The sequence below is a fragment of the Nyctereutes procyonoides genome, unplaced genomic scaffold (assembly GCF_905146905.1).
Source record: "Nyctereutes procyonoides isolate TBG_1078 unplaced genomic scaffold, NYPRO_anot_genome, whole genome shotgun sequence".
NCBI lineage: Eukaryota > Metazoa > Chordata > Mammalia > Carnivora > Canidae > Nyctereutes > Nyctereutes procyonoides.
Genome location: NW_026575131.1, coordinates 50,523,239 through 50,538,569, shown reverse-complemented (window position 1 = coordinate 50,538,569; position 15,331 = coordinate 50,523,239). Strand labels below are relative to the sequence as shown.

The 15,331-nt window shown below is 51.1% G+C and overlaps 1 protein-coding gene across 7 annotated transcripts in view; it reads left to right on the top strand.

Moving 5' to 3' along the window:
- The window catches only part of DNM2 (dynamin 2), an 89,379-nt gene that overhangs the window by 50,203 nt on the left and 23,845 nt on the right, over window positions 1-15,331 (top strand). For 4 of the 7 annotated variants that reach the window (XM_055342609.1, XM_055342605.1, XM_055342607.1 and 1 more), the window contains exons 6-11: window positions 3,471-3,631; window positions 6,986-7,128; window positions 9,615-9,750; window positions 11,022-11,089; window positions 11,705-11,843; window positions 14,206-14,292. In XM_055342609.1, coding sequence (XP_055198584.1) covers window positions 3,471-3,631; window positions 6,986-7,128; window positions 9,615-9,750; window positions 11,022-11,089; window positions 11,705-11,843; window positions 14,206-14,292 — 734 coding nt within the window. Of the gene's footprint in view, window positions 1-3,470; window positions 3,632-6,985; window positions 7,129-9,614; window positions 9,751-11,021; window positions 11,090-11,704; window positions 11,844-13,066; window positions 13,206-14,205; window positions 14,293-15,331 lie in introns of all 7 variants that reach the window. The other 3 variants (XM_055342606.1, XM_055342608.1, XM_055342604.1) reach the window with 1 other exon arrangement.

Genomic DNA, 15,331 nt, shown 5'->3' with positions numbered 1-15,331 from the left:
ACTTGGGGAACCTAATGAAGCCCTACAGAAGAAGGAAACCGGAGTCATCCATGGCACAGCCTCTCCCATTAGCTCATACTTTGTGGTTCTCCTCTCAAAAGATTCCCCAGGATTCATAATTTCTTTCTTTTTCAGATTTTATTTATTTGAGAGAGAGAGAGAGAGAGAGAGAGTTAGTTGGAGGGCAGAGGGAGAAGGAGAGAGAGAATCCCAAGCAGACTCCCCACTGAACATGGAGCCCAATGTGAGGCTTGATCCCACAACCCTGAGATCATGACCTGAGCTAAAATCAAGAGTCGGACCGCTTAACCAACTGAGCCACCCAGGCACCCCAGGATTCGTAATTTCTATTAGTCTTCATGCTTTCTATTGTGAACATTTAAAAAAAAAATTCTTGAAAGTAGAGAATGAAGAGCCCCCATGGACCCAGCCTTAGTGGTTATCAACACACAGCTAATCTCGAATCTTCGAATGTCCTCCCTTTGTTTGCTTCCTGTGGGATTACAGAGCAAATCCTCAGCATCATATCATTTTACACATAAATACCTAGGTTTCTGGTTGAACAGCTCTCCCACCAGCCCCCTTTTTCCTCGTGTACCAGTTTTTTTTTTTTTTTCCTCCTGTACCAGTTTTTTTGTGGTAGAAACCATATCATGTCCCACTCTTGGGATTGGGAATTAGTAATTAAATCTAGATGGAGGCCTGATAAGGTTCAGTTTAGGATCAAGTTTAGGTCTCCTGATAGGAGTAGCCTGAATATTTTTATTTTCAAAAAATTAGAATAACAACATTTATTAAGTGTCTGTTAATGTAGCAGACACTGCTCTGCGCTCCTGATGTGTGAGAGTCCATTGAACTTGATGATAATCCAACACGGTGGCTTGATTCCTAACACTGTATTATGAATGAAGAAACTGAGGCACAAATGGGGTGAATCCCTTACTCCAGCTCACAAAACTAGGGAATGGCAGAGCTGTCCTACTTTTCCATCTCACTTAGCAGAATAGCAGTGTTTCCCCATGATAAGCAAGTGTTCTTCCAGGTGACTTCCAGAGGTCTTACGGGATCCTTTATATGAGACGTGTGGGCTGTTACTCAATCCCTCCTTAAGTTGGACACTTAGGTTATTGCTGTTTTTCACTATGGCATGGTGTTGAGTGTCCATATGGGCTTTTACTTATTTTTTTAATCTTCTTTAAGCCATTTTTCAATTGCTTCCCTTTCCTGTCCCATTCCTTCACTCGGGGGATCTGCTGTCAGCTCTAGGCACTTCCTGGCACGTTGGTGTCGCCAGGGTCATTTAGATCTATTGCCCCGAGGGATCTCCTCCTCCATGTATGGGATAGGCATGAGGAGAACATTCAGACCTTGGTTTCCGCCTTTCCCCACCTGTAACTAGAGGAGGCCCCAGATCAGGACGGAACATGGTTGGGGGCGACAAACCCACTTGGCTGCCAGGATCAGGGGTTGAGGAGTGAATCTGTGTCAGATGTTTAGGAAGGAAGCATTGGTGCTGAAGACAGAAGCAGACCCCACGTGTGTCCATGCCCTCTGCCAGCCACTTGGACCCTGTGCTCTTCCCACATGTATTGGGCCTAAATCTTAGTCCCCGAGGGATGCTGTCTGGGCTCCGCATTGGTGCTGGGTGGCTGGATGACACAGGCCTCCTCAGCTTCCTTCCTCGCCTACCACTCACCATTGTCTGTGCCTGCCCTCCTCTGCCTTCCTGTCTGTTTCCAAGAAAGTCAGCCCTTCCTCTCTGTGCTCTGTACACCAGCTCCCGACTTGTGCCCTCGGGCCTCCCTCCCTCCATGTTCTCCTCTTGTCCTGTGGCTTTTGGACTCTCTCCAGCTGCATCCTTTTTCTTGACTTACAAAAGACTCAGAACTCCTAAACTTTTAGGACCCACAGTCCCAGCCAGACCACGGTCTCTGCTCTCCGCTGTTGTCCTGTGCACTGTTGTATGGATGGCAGTGAGTTTGGCCTTACCAGTGTGGGTTCACATCTGGGTTCTCGTGCAGCCGCGCTCTGTGGCCTCACCTTGGTTGCTTCCCCTTATCTGCAAAATGGGCATAATGGCCAATATGGAGAGAATGAAAGGTCAGCAGTTCTGCACAAGAGTTGCAGGATAAATGGCTGGTAGGCACCACTCCCCTCTTCCCCAAGGGAACCCTTGATCACCCCCCACTAAGAGAACTGGTAGAAATGCCTGTCTGCATTCCTTTGGGAGTTTTGCCACCTCTCCCAAATCCATCTCCGACTTGCATCATGTCAACAGTGAGGAAGAACAATCACCACAACTATTTATTGAGCACCTGCCATGGGTCGGCCACTCGGCTGAGTTCTTGGTGTCTGTGACACCTCACATACCTGGACTGCCTGGCGCCTTGCATCCACACTCAGGAACTTGCGACTCTTCTGGCTTTTTTTTCTTTTTTTTTTTTTTTTTTTTCAAGTAGGCTCCATGTCCAGTACGGAGCCCAACACAGGGCTTAAACCCACAACCCTGAGAGCAAGACCTGAGCTGAGGTCAAGAGCTGGACACTCAACCAACTGAGCCACCCAGGTGCCCCTGTACTGGCTTTTTGAACACCATCCCCTTTCTCTTCTCTTCCAATCATTTCATATCCAAATATGGCAGATCTTTTTTTCACACTAGCATTTTTATCTTAAATATTGTTTTCTAGATTAAAGAACTCAAGAGTGGTACTTATGGCCATTTGTGAAAGAGGTTGCCCAGCCCCAGCTGCAGGTCCCATTTCTCATGTAGCCATAGCTACCATTTTCTTGGGTCTGATTCAGAAAAATTTTAACCCAAATATAGTCATCTCTAGAAAGCACCCATGTTGTCTTTAAGTACTTCCAGTGTCACAGTGAATGTGTAGATACGTGAACCCTGGAGGATTACTTTGGGCAGGCACCCAACTTTGTTTCTTTGCCCACCGTGGCCATTGAGTGACTGAGCTTCCCTCTTGTTGGCTCCAAAGCATTAGCCATCAGTTGCTACCTGTCCGTTGTGTGTCGTTTAGACTTGTTCTGTTCTATTCCATTCATCTCTCCGGACATACAGGCCCCAATGTATCCAACCCTTTCGAACGTAACAGCTTAAGAACAGGTTTTTAATACCTGGCAAGATGAGCTGGTCCCTCTTTCCCTTCTTTTTTGAGATGATTTTCTTGTCTCTAAAGCTCAGTTTGTGGGTTTTGTCTTCTCCAGAACTTTCCTCTGCCCCCCCCACCTCCCACTGGGTCTCACACCCCTCCTTTCTCCAAACACTTCTGTTACTTTTCAGGAGCACACCGTGCATTTATATATTCTCTGCCTTTCCAAGGAACGGGTTTGGTTTGTGGCCTGGTCTGTGAGTGATTCCTGGGACAGGGTCCGTGTCTGTGCCTGCCTGGGCCACAGTGGCCGTCTGCGCATTTCGGCTCACCTGGCACTGCCCCTGCCCTGACCCTCTCTCCCCGCAGGCTACATTGGCGTGGTGAACCGCAGCCAGAAGGACATCGAGGGCAAGAAGGACATCCGTGCGGCCCTGGCGGCCGAGAGGAAGTTCTTCCTCTCCCACCCAGCCTACCGGCACATGGCCGACCGTATGGGCACCCCGCACCTGCAGAAGACCCTGAATCAGGTACGGCCAGGGTTTTGTGCAGGTGCGGCCCACCACAATGCTGGCCTTGGTCTAGAGCCGGCACATGTTTCAGCAAAATGGGTTCAGTCCACACTGGATTCAGGGCCTGGTGAAGGGTGGGTGTTCATAGAGTCGCTAGCAGGGCTATTATTACATTGCCGTTATTGTTGCTATTATTTCAATTATAATTAAATACTTGGAATTATCTAATCAACGTACCCAGAAGTTTTCATGCAGTTCCTGATATCGGTGACCTGGGTGATAACTGCCTGGCCTGCACTAAGGCAGGGTGGCCAGGAGGGCCGGACAGGACCTTGGTAGGAGAGCTGTGGGGCCTGACCTCTGGGCATCTAAAGCCCAGCTCAGCCTCTGAGCCTTTGTCCCCTGTGTATCAGCTGGGAACTGTCACCATCCCTGCCCCCTAGGGCTGTGGTATCCACCAAGTTCCCAGTCCATCTGCCATGTGAAGCACAGCAGGCATCCAGTGGCAGCCACTGCACTGTAAGCACTGTTTTCCTACCATTCTTTTTTTTTTTTTTTTTTAAGATTTTATTTATTTATCTGACAGATCACAAGCAGGGGAAACAGCAGAGGGAGAGGGAGAAGCAGGCTTCCCCCACTGAGCAGGGAGCCTGACACAGGGCTCGATCCCAGGACCCTGGGACCACTACCTGAACCAAAGGCAGACGCTCAACCACTGAGCCACCCAGGCGCTCCTGTACAGGGAATAAATTCACAGCGTTCATAAACAACGAGCCTGCAATGAGGCGCCCCCATCTGCCCCCCTTCCACCTGCAGGGCACTACTGTTTGCCTTGTCTGCATTTTCTGTCCATAGAAGCAAAAAGGACCTTCGAGAATCACAGTTCTCCCTTTCTTACTATAAATGATGACATAGTCATGGATGCCACACACACACACACACACACACACACACACACACACACACACACACCAGCTCAGCACCATCTCTTGGAGCACTGGGCATATAGAAAGGAACCCTTCCTCATTCTTTTCTGTGGCTGTGTAGTAGTTTCTGAACACACGGGTTGCAGGCTGTCCAGCCAGCCTCTTTATTTAGAGAGTGACCGAGATGGTTTCTCATCTTCCTGGTCCGTAAAGGTTGCTGTTAATGTTAATAACATCATTTTGCTCATGTGGGGATTTCTCTGGAGAGTCAAATCCCTGATGGTGGCAGTTATGTAGCCACACTGTAACAGGCAGTGTCTGTCCTTAAGGCCGGTCCTGTTTTGTCCATCTGAGTTGCAAGATGTTCCCTCTGGATACTTTATGGCAGCTTCCTGGAAGGTGGAGGGCTTCAGAGGGACAGTGGATGTCCTTCCTTCAGGCAGTCCATGGGGGCACAGTGGCAACGAGAGAGCAGGGCGCCATCCTTGGGGAAGGCGTATTTCTAAAATTTTTTTTTTAAGATTTTATTTATTTATTCATGAGAGACACAGAGAGAGACAGAGACACAGGCAGAGGGAGAAGCAGGCTCCATGCAGGGAGCCTGATGTGAGACTCGATCCCAGGACTCCAGGATCACGCCCTGGGCCAAAGGCAGGCGCTAAACTGCTGAGCCACCCAGGGATCCCTGGAAGACGTATTTCTAATGTGGGAGTACAGACTCAAAATGGGTCCCCAGATAAATTCACAATCAAGCGTTAAGTAGTTGGGGAGGGGGGCAACCAGGGAAAGCTGGTGCAGAACAGGGAGGCAGAGAAGGCAGCTGAGGGGAGGAAAGAGGACAGTAAGTGTCCAGTGGGAGGAAGCGGTTGGCCTGGGCGGACGGAGAGGAAGGGAAGTAAAACTGCCCTGCAGGTGGCATGGGCCTCCTCTGAGGGCTGGCAAGCATGCAAGGGGCTTAGCTGGCTTCTCCAGGGGCCTGGATCTGCCTCATGGCACTTCCTAGAGCTGTGCCCACCCTCCACCCCACATAATGAGGGTGCTCTAAGTGCTCTAGGATGCTGTTGGATGCTGGAGTGAAGGGCTGCAGAGCATGTAGCCTCCACGTCCCCTTAAAAGCCTGCAGCTCCCACAGAGGGGTCTGTGGGCCACCCACTGGTATGGGGTCAGATTCATACAAGAGTGTGGGGAGCTGGAGTGTGAGGCTCCCTTACACCTTTTTTCTAGCTTGATGGTTACTTTATAAATTTTCTGTTGCAGGAGAGGTGGCAGCAAGTGCTCCTTTTCACTCTTAGGGTATTAGCTGCATTTATAGGCTTCTGTTTTGTTCCCTCTGTCCCTCCTTCTCTCTCTGTTATATAGTAAAAGATAAAGTCCTACAGTCCAAATATAGTGAATATTCCAATTCCTCCCATCTGGTGGTGGGTCCCTTCTCTAGAGGTGGCCAGAGTCACTGCAACTGGTCTTCCTTGTAGAGATACTCAGGGCCTGGAGAGGCCACTGTATCTGTATCATGCTCCCTCACTGCCTTCCTCTCCCTCCTCCCCATTTCCTCCCTCTGCCTTCTCCCCATCCTTCTCCCTCCTCCCCACCTCCCTCCTCCTAATCTTTCTCCCTGCCCCCTTCCCTTTATCTTGCCTTCCCTTTCTTCTTTCCCTGCCTTAACAGCAGTATATTTACTGTTCTCTCTCACTTTTTCTCTCACCAGCTATCCTGAGACTTATTCTCTAACATTTTCTGCAGTGCTGCTTCCTTTTACAGTTTGTGAATAATGAACGAATCCACCTGACTCCACAGCTAGAGAGGAGGGGGCTGGCCACAGAGAGCGGTTCCCTTCCCATTCACCTGCTCCATTCTGGCCTCCTTCTGCATTTGTTTCCTGTGGAGCTTCTCTCTCTCTTTGTACAACTAAAAATAGCATTCTTACTTTCTCCCAATCTTTCATAGAAGGGAACAAATGCTATGTACGTTCCTTTCATTGGGGAGCTGATTCTGTCTTAGTTTGTAGGGTCTGTCCCCATGTCTCTACATCTGCCTGTTGTTCCGTGGCCCATGTGGACCGTCCCCCGCTGGCCAGTCCGTCGGTGCATCGGTCCTTCGGTGGCCTCCTGGGTGTCTCACCAGAGCACTTGTGGGAGGCTGTTCTGAGTCAGCATATGTGTCGTGTGTACCCTGTGTCACGGACGCCCTGGTTGTCCACCCTACGAAAGCACAGTGGGCCGCTCACGGCATCTTGCTGCTGTGGGCAGCACATGCCAGCTCTCCTTGCCCCACGCACTAGTGGGACTCCAGCTGGATATTTCTCTTGCTTTCTCTTTGAGACTGGGGGCAGTGCTGGGCTCAGGGGGAAGCATCTCAGCATCAGCCCTTTGCAGGTGCAACAGGTTAGCAGCCCCTTTGCAGCATCTCGCCTGCTAACCTCTGCTCTCTGGCCTCTCTCCTCATGCAGCAACTGACCAACCACATCAGGGAGTCCCTGCCAGCCTTGCGGAGCAAGCTGCAGAGCCAGCTGCTGTCCCTCGAGAAGGAGGTGGAGGAGTACAAGAACTTCCGGCCCGATGACCCCACCCGCAAAACCAAAGCCCTGTTGCAGTATGTGTTCCCTTGAAAGCCCAACCCAGTTCTCCAGAACCTCCGCCCAGCCACAGGGTCCCAGGTCCAGGCTGGGTGCCGATCCTCATTTGTCTCTCTGTTCACTTAGCCTAACATTTGTGGAGAGCCTCCTGTGTGCCAGGTCTGTCCTGAGCGCTGGGGTCCCCACAGTGAATGGAGCAGACAGCCAGCCCTGCCGTATGTGCTTAGAAAGGGGAAGGGGGAGGGATGGGACAGAAAATAAGCAAATAAGAAAACATGTAAAAAAAAAGAAAAAGAAAGAAAGAAAACATGTAGTGCATTAAATGGCAAAATATTAACATGGGGAAGGGGCTAGGGTGCTGGCATGAGCCTGAGGGGTGCCATTTAAAATAGAGTGGTCAAGAAGGCTGCCCTGAGACAGTGAGTCAGGCAAAGACCTAAAGAGGTCAAGGATGGGGCCCAGCCAGTGCAAAAGCCCTGAGGCAGGACTGCCCTACAGTGTTGGAGGAGGCCCTATGACAGAATGAGTGAGGGAAAGAGTGGAGGAGGGGAGGGCAGGGAGGGGACAGAGCCGATCATTCAGGTCTTTGTGGGCCACAGGGAGAAATTAGGCTTTTGCTCTGAGTAAGATGGGAGCCATGGAGAGTTCTGAGCAGAGGAGGGATGGCCTGATGGAGGTATCACAGGTGCCCTTTGGTGGCTGTGGAGAGGCCAGACGGGGAACAGGAGTGGGAACTTAGCCCTGTGTCAGTCAGCTCTTTCTGCTCTCTCTTGGAATTCTCACCCTGAGTTGGTGCTCACTGTCCCAATTCAGAGCTCTGGGGCCTTCATCACAGCTGTGCTGCTATGAGGCAGGGAATATGTGTCCCCACAATCCCAGGTTCTCTCTCGAGATTTTTTTTGTACTGCCTTTGTACTCCTGGTTTCTGGACTGCAAGGAACCCTGGGCACTTGGCTAGTGTGGGATCCAGAAACTCAGCTATTAAGGTAGACGGTGCTACACATGTGGCTTGTCCCCTGGACACACCAGAGGAACACCACTTGCAATGCCTGTCATAACCCTGCTTTCCCCGCCGCGCACCCCCTGCTACGCAGTGCTGCACGGTAGAGGGTACAGGGGTGAGAATGCTTTTATGCTCATACTTAATTAACGCTGTTTACCTTTTTTTTTTTTTTTAGATTTATTTATTTATTCATGAGAGACAGAGACAGAGACACAGGCAGAGGGAGAAGTAGGCTCCATGCAGGGAGCCTGATGTGGGACTGGATCCCAGGACCCCAGGATCACACCCTGGGCCAAAGGCAGGCACTAAACCACTGAGTCACCCAGGGATCCCCTGCTGTTTACTTCTGTGGGCAAATTGGTTCTTGGGATCTGAGACATTCTGCACCTGCCCTCCCACCGGCTGTTCAGGGAGAAGAACCCTGTTCACTGGCAGCTAAGCCCAGCTGCCCCGGCATCTTGTGGGCATCAGCCGTGTGTGCCTATGCGAGCTGGACATCTCTGCTAGCGCACTGGGCTTCGTGCTGCTGGCCGAGTAGGGGCAGATCCCTTGATTGCAGCAGCCCCCCTTCAGGGCAGGCTGCACACAGAATCGGGGGAGATGAAGGATTTAGGAGTAGGGGCAGAAATACGGAAACAGTTAAGGCAGACTGTTGAAGAGGCTAATAAGGAAGCAACTAGAAATGCTAAGGAAAACCGAACGCTAATAAACACAAGTTCTCTGCAGCTCACGTGGTCACAGTACTAGTCAGCAATATTTAGAGACCTTTTTAAGGGCTGGGCTGGGTTCCAAGGGCCCATGTGTGGTATTGACATATTTCATCACTTCTGTGACCACTTTTTAAAAAGAAAAACATTTTAACTGGTCTGAATTCAGAAGTTTTAGGTGAATTACCATTAATTGGCTGCATTTTGTTCTTTCTCTTGAGGGTACAGACTATTGGGACTCCTTAGGATTGATTTCTTGGAGTTGATAAAAATCTAGAAATTCCTTGAATTCTTTCAATGACCTTGTGTAAGGAGGCAGTTAAGATCAACTCACTATGCAGATGAAGAAACTGAGGCTCAGAGGGGCAAAGCTCCCCGTCCAAGGCATTATGGCAGTCATTGGTGGAATGCTGGGAAGTGATGGGAACCAGCAGAAGCCTCCTGAATTGGATGGGGGGCTATCTTTTCACACACAGTTCTTCCTGTTTAGGACAGAGGTTGCTAAGCTGCTACCCCGCCCCCCCCATTCTTGCGATCTGCAAAATGGGAGTTATAACTACTCCCCGCCGCCCAATTCAGTGAATGAATAACTGTAACGGGCCTGTAGAGCGCACCTGGCATGTGGTGATTGTGTGCCATAGGCAGTCCTGTAATTTATTTGTTTTGGTCTATGCATAATTTTTGCCTCTAAAAAAATGAAAAGGAGCATGTAAGCCACAGTTTGCCACAGAACATAATTCTGGAGCTGTGTCAGAACCTTCCCCCTAACTTTTGGGTTTTCTTTTTCTTGTAGGATGGTCCAGCAGTTTGGGGTGGACTTTGAAAAGAGGATCGAAGGCTCTGGAGACCAAGTGGACACGCTGGAGCTCTCCGGGGGCGCCCGAATTAATCGAATCTTCCATGAGCGGTTTCCCTTTGAGCTGGTGAAGGTAGTACTGCCAGACTGGGCCTTCTACTCTGGTCAAGCACCCTTCAACACAGCCTCAAGGCGGGTCCTCCCAGGCCACAGGGTCTTGAGCTCCTGCCTCTAGGCTTCTGCCTACTGTGGGTAGTAGGTATAGTATAATGGAGGTGGGGGTGCTGGAGGAGGTGTCACCTTCAGGCTTCCTTCACTGAGCAGATAGCTGAGAGACCTGTAGACCAGCAGACCTGTAGGAAAGTTCCATTTTTGCCTTCTGACAAAAAGCAATATACTTTCTTTGCAAAATACATAGAAAACATAGGTAAATTCTCATGGGGAATATGTGCTCATCATGATAAAGGGGAGAAAAGCAGGTTAAGAAGCCAGCCTGTGCAGCATAGCATATAGACAGTATTTACGACATCCTTCCACATGAAGGATGGGTCTCGATATGTGTCTTTGCCTAAATAGATCTCCAAGAATATTCATTGGAATGTCAGTTCTGGGATTTGAGATTTTTTTGTTGTTGTTGTTAATTTGCTCAAAGTTTTACACTTTTCACCATGAACACATATCATTTTTATAAAAACCAGTAAAATTATTTTTAGTGAAAGAACAAAAGCTTAGAGAGATGAAAAACACCCATAATCCTAACACCCACACACAATTCCTGTTGGCACTTCGGTGTTTGCCCTTTCAGGATTATTTCTGTGCAAATGGGTGAGTCCCCAGCATACACCAAAACAGCACGTATCCTCATCCATACTTGAAAAACAATTCATGTGTCTTTATACCCTGCTTTTTTCATATGGTGGCCATCCTTCCAAAGCAGTCATATATTTGTTTTGCATTGTTAATGGCAAAATATCTTATCTTATGGATGTTCCATCATACATTGAACCTGCCTCCCATCATTAGATATTTAAGTTGTTTTCATACTTTTTAGCAGTTAAGAATAGTTCTGTGAGCATACTAATTCTTATTAATTCCTCTAGGTGGGCTTGTAGAACATTTAAAGTTGCCTGAAAGTGTAGTTATGTGTTTGGAAGCCCTTGATTGTTACTGCCAAATAGCCTATAAAAAAGTTCATGTGAATTCATGTTCCCTCTGAGAGTGAAAGTGTTCATTTCAAACCATCCTTGCTGAAATTTGGTTTTAATGTTTTTAAAAATTTTGGCCAGTGAAATAGTCTGTCATGTGAAAATAGCCACACACAGGACATAATGTTCCCCTAATATGCACCTGTTATATGGGTGCCGGAGGTACCTCCTTGCATATGGGTGATTTGTCTGCTTTCAGATGGAGTTTGATGAGAAGGATTTACGGCGTGAGATCAGCTACGCCATTAAGAACATCCACGGAGTCAGGCAAGTTCCCATGGGAGAGCTGCCATGTTCCTTTCACCTCCACGGCGCCACTGTCCAGGCAGTTCATCCCCTCTCCCTCTGGGTGCCCTGATTGTGAGGACTTGAGAGGGCTCCTGGGTGGATTTAGTAAACATTAAGTCTCTCCCTGTGGGTCTCCAAGGGCATGAGGGCGGGTGTGCTGTCCTGTGTGGATCTGTTGTATGCCACAGGCAGTTGCCACCCTTAGGTTAAATGTAGGTTAAGCTGCCCAGTCTGTTGGCATGGGTCCTTCTAAGAAAGCTCACTGTAGGTTTGTCCCAGGGGGTTGCAGGGAGCCAGAGGTGAGTCATGATTACAGGAACCCTGCATGCGTCCCCATCGTGGGTTCCCCGTGAGACTTTTAGGTCCCCTCCTTTAACCAACAAAACAGTCACTCTGGTTGTCCAGTCTTATATCAACCTTGGGGTCCTTGGGCCATCCTGTGGGTTTCCAGGCAGTGGATGCAGGCATCTGACCCCCAGACTTGCCGTGACCTTGGCTCATTCTCGGGGACCTGGCCCATGCCTATGAAATTGCTGACCGTGCTTTGTTTCTCTCTGACTTATCTCCCCTACCCCCGGGTACGGATGGTTTTAGGACCGGGCTCTTCACCCCGGACTTGGCATTCGAGGCCATTGTGAAAAAGCAGGTCGTCAAGCTGAAAGAGCCCTGTCTGAAATGTGTCGACCTGGTTATCCAGGAGCTAATCAATACAGTTAGGCAGTGTACCAGTAAGGTATCGGGCCCTCGGCAGGGTGACTCCTGGCCTTGTGGAAGCGGGGGTATGGGGGTTTGGTATCAGGCTCCCAGGGCTGCTTCTCCAGCCTTTGCCCCGCTGGGGCCCCTTCCCCCCAGACTACCTCAGTTTCCAACAATGTGGCCTTTTCCCTGGGGCTGGGGCGGGGGCATGTTGGCCTGGGTGCAATGTCTGTGTGGGGGGTGTGTGTCAAGCCTCCAGAACTGGCCAGACTGGTGGGCAGGGCTCCCTGGGACCCTGATACCAAGCCTAGCATGTGTCTGATGGAATTGGGGGTTTCATTGGGCTGTCGCTTTGCTGCCTTCTGGGAAGCAGAGAGGAACCCCGTGTCAGCTATTGGAGGCCAAGCTCCCTGAACCTCCCTGGCTGTCACCCCTTCTTGACCAATGCCTGGCCCCCTCGGTCTTTCCTGGAGCCAGCCACTTTGCTGTCCCCCAGGCACTAAGAAAGGCCCGAATGTCAACAGCAGAATGAGTGCTCGGGTACCCAGCTCAGCAAAGCCAGCTCGGCTTCTTACTGCCTCCACCAGTAGCCCTGGCTTCCTCCAGGAATGGAGCTGCCCCCCGCCAGGCAGCATGTCCTCCAAGCCACTTGGGTCATAGGCACCTGTGTGCTGGTGTTGACAGGCCACTGTCTCCACCTGGCAGGACGCGTTGGGCTCCCCTGCAGGCCTGATTCCCGGGGCAGCACGCCTTGGCCACACAGCTGGAGTGCTTTCCAGTGGGCGGTTTGTGCTTGCACGTCCACAAAGGCCCCTAGAGTCCCGGGTCGGTCTTCCAAGGCAGGGAAACTCTGCTTGAGCCTTCTGTCTCAGTCTGGAAAAGCCCACATTTGCTTCTTAAGCTTCTTCGAGTAGAAAAGGGAGAGAGAGAAAAACCTAGCCGGGGTAGAGATTTTCATCCCCGAGGCCATTGTCCCAGGTATGAAAATTCCAGGCCTCCCAGTTCCCTTGGCTGTCGGAACGCACGAACATCGACACTGCCCCCCTAGTCTGTCGGGAGAGCCCCCCCCCCCACTCCGACCCAGGACTCCTCCTTGATCCGAAGCAGCTTCGGGGCAAATGCGGGCACCGGCTCCTCCTTGCATGTCACTAACCAGCTGACTCTCCTTTCTTCTCTTTCCCTGTCCCCCGCCCCGCGTGTGTGGCCCGCACTGTCCCCGGGTGTCTTCCTACCTCGTCCCGCCCTCCGCATGTGACCCAGGACGGGGCTCTTCACCCCGGACATGGCCTTCGAAGCCATAGTGAAAAAACAGATTGTAAAACTCAAAGAACCGAGTTTGAAGTGTGTTGATCTCGTGGTCTCAGAGCTGGCCACGGTCATTAAAAAGTGTGCCGAGAAGGTAACCGCAGGTTTTGTTGTCCCCTGCGCATTTGTCCCGCATCTCCTCCCCACCCTCCCACCCCCCACGTTAGTCTCCACCTGTGCATCTGGACACTCTGCCTCGGCGGGAACCCCCCTCCCGGGGGCCACTGGTCACTCAGTGCCCTCGCAACTTTGCGTGGCGGCAGAGGTGGGGGTGCTGCAGCCCACAGGTGCTCCCCGTTTCCAGTTTGGGTGCTGCGGAGGGTGGGAGGCCTGTGGATGTTGCAGGGTCTGATCACTAAGCAGGCCGTGGGGGGACGAGCGGCGCTGCCTGGCCCAGAACCCGTAAGGAGGGTCTCCTCACAGTCACCAAGCATGAACCGTTATCAGCATGCAGACCTGCGTGTTCTCATGTCCCGGGGCATTTCAGAGGGTTTCCGCTAGGGATTCTGACTGTCGGCTCAGATGTCCCCAACACTAGGGCTTCACCCCACCCTCGGATGGTGGGCTTCTCCATGCCTTCGGCTCCATTACGATGGGGGAATAGTTTTCTCTAAGGGGGTCCCTCTGAGGTAGATGGCCCAGATGCTGCCCCCACATCCTAGAACGGGCGCTACTCACTCACGAGCTGGGCGAGAGTTCCCACCCCACTGGCCTGGTGGCCTTCATTAAACTCGGTGTTCTTGCTCTCACCCAGTACTGGGCGGAGGGGGTGGCCATCACTGTTGGGCAGCACTGTTGGGCAGCAGACACACACACCCCCAACTTTCTCTTGCCACTTTCCACCTTCGAATCCATTCTCAGAATCTCTGCTCGTGCGTGGGCACCCCTGTCACTCCCTCTGGCACACCGTGCCTCCACCATCCCCTTCTTGTCTTCCAGCTGCAGCAGCCAGGAGACAGGAGTGGGGTGGGGACTCGGTAGGCCCACCCCTTGTCACTCCCCTTCCCCTCATGTTCTCTGTGTGGTTCATGTTGCTTCCTGTGCCACAAGGACTCAGCCAATGCCGCCACTCTACTTCTCCCCCTGCCCCCCAGCTCAACTCCTACCCCCGCTTGCGAGAAGAGACGGAGCGAATCGTCACTACCTACATCCGGGAACGGGAGGGGAGAACCAAGGACCAGGTATGGGCTTTTTGTTTTGTTTTTCAGGTAGCATTTATGTGCATGAATCTTTTTTTTTTTAATGTGCTTAAATCTTGAGCATAGATTTCCTTGAATAATGGCACATGCATAAACCAAGGTAACCCCCACCTCAGTCAAGGTACCAAACCATTCTCAAAATTCCTGTCCTTTGCCCCTTCCCAACACCCGGGCCCTGGCAATGACTGGCCGGCTCCTTATCCCTATGTTTTACCTTCTCCAGAATATCACTCAAATGGACTCCTGTGGTCTGTAGCCTCTTGAGTCTGACCTCCTTTGCTCAGCATAGAGCATTCAGGATTCATCCCTGAATGTTGTTTGTGGTGTTGTTGCTAACGCTTGCTGAGTGGTGTCCTGTGGTGGGTGCAGACTACAGCTTATTTACCCATTCGCCCACCAGAGGATGTGTGGGTGCTTTTTATGTTTTAACATTTTCCTTGTGAAGACCGTCCAGGCACACACAAGGATAGAGAGTGGGGCAGGTCCCTGCAGAGCTGTGGCATGGGTCTCACCTGTCATGCCGAGTGAGCCCATGGCTGTCCTTTCATCTCCATAGGACTTGCATCTGGTCTGAGTCCCTTCCCCCTGGTTGGTCTGCTTTGGTCTCTTGGCAGGTGTTTTTTCAAACTAGAGCCAAAACAGGCCTCTGTGTTGTATTTGGTTGTGATACCACCTCATTTTGCATGTCAGTGGAGAAGAAACTGGCTCATTTGTCATTCAGAGGGTCTCCCAGTCAACCTGCACCCCTTCCCCGTGGCTTCTGTAACCTCGAAGTTGTATCAAAAGCTTGAAAGGTGCCAGTTCATTTTGTTATTGTTATTGTCAAGAATGTGGCTGTCGCTTCCACACTCCATGGCGCCTGGTTGTCCCAGTGCCAGTGCTTCTGGGCTCTGTCCCAGGGCTCGGGCTGATGGGGCTCGGGCCTGTTAAAACCAACAACAGTGGCTCCCACAGACAGAGCACCCCAGCATTTTTCAGCAACCCCACACGGTCCAAGTGGCTGGCATGTCTTATGCTTGAG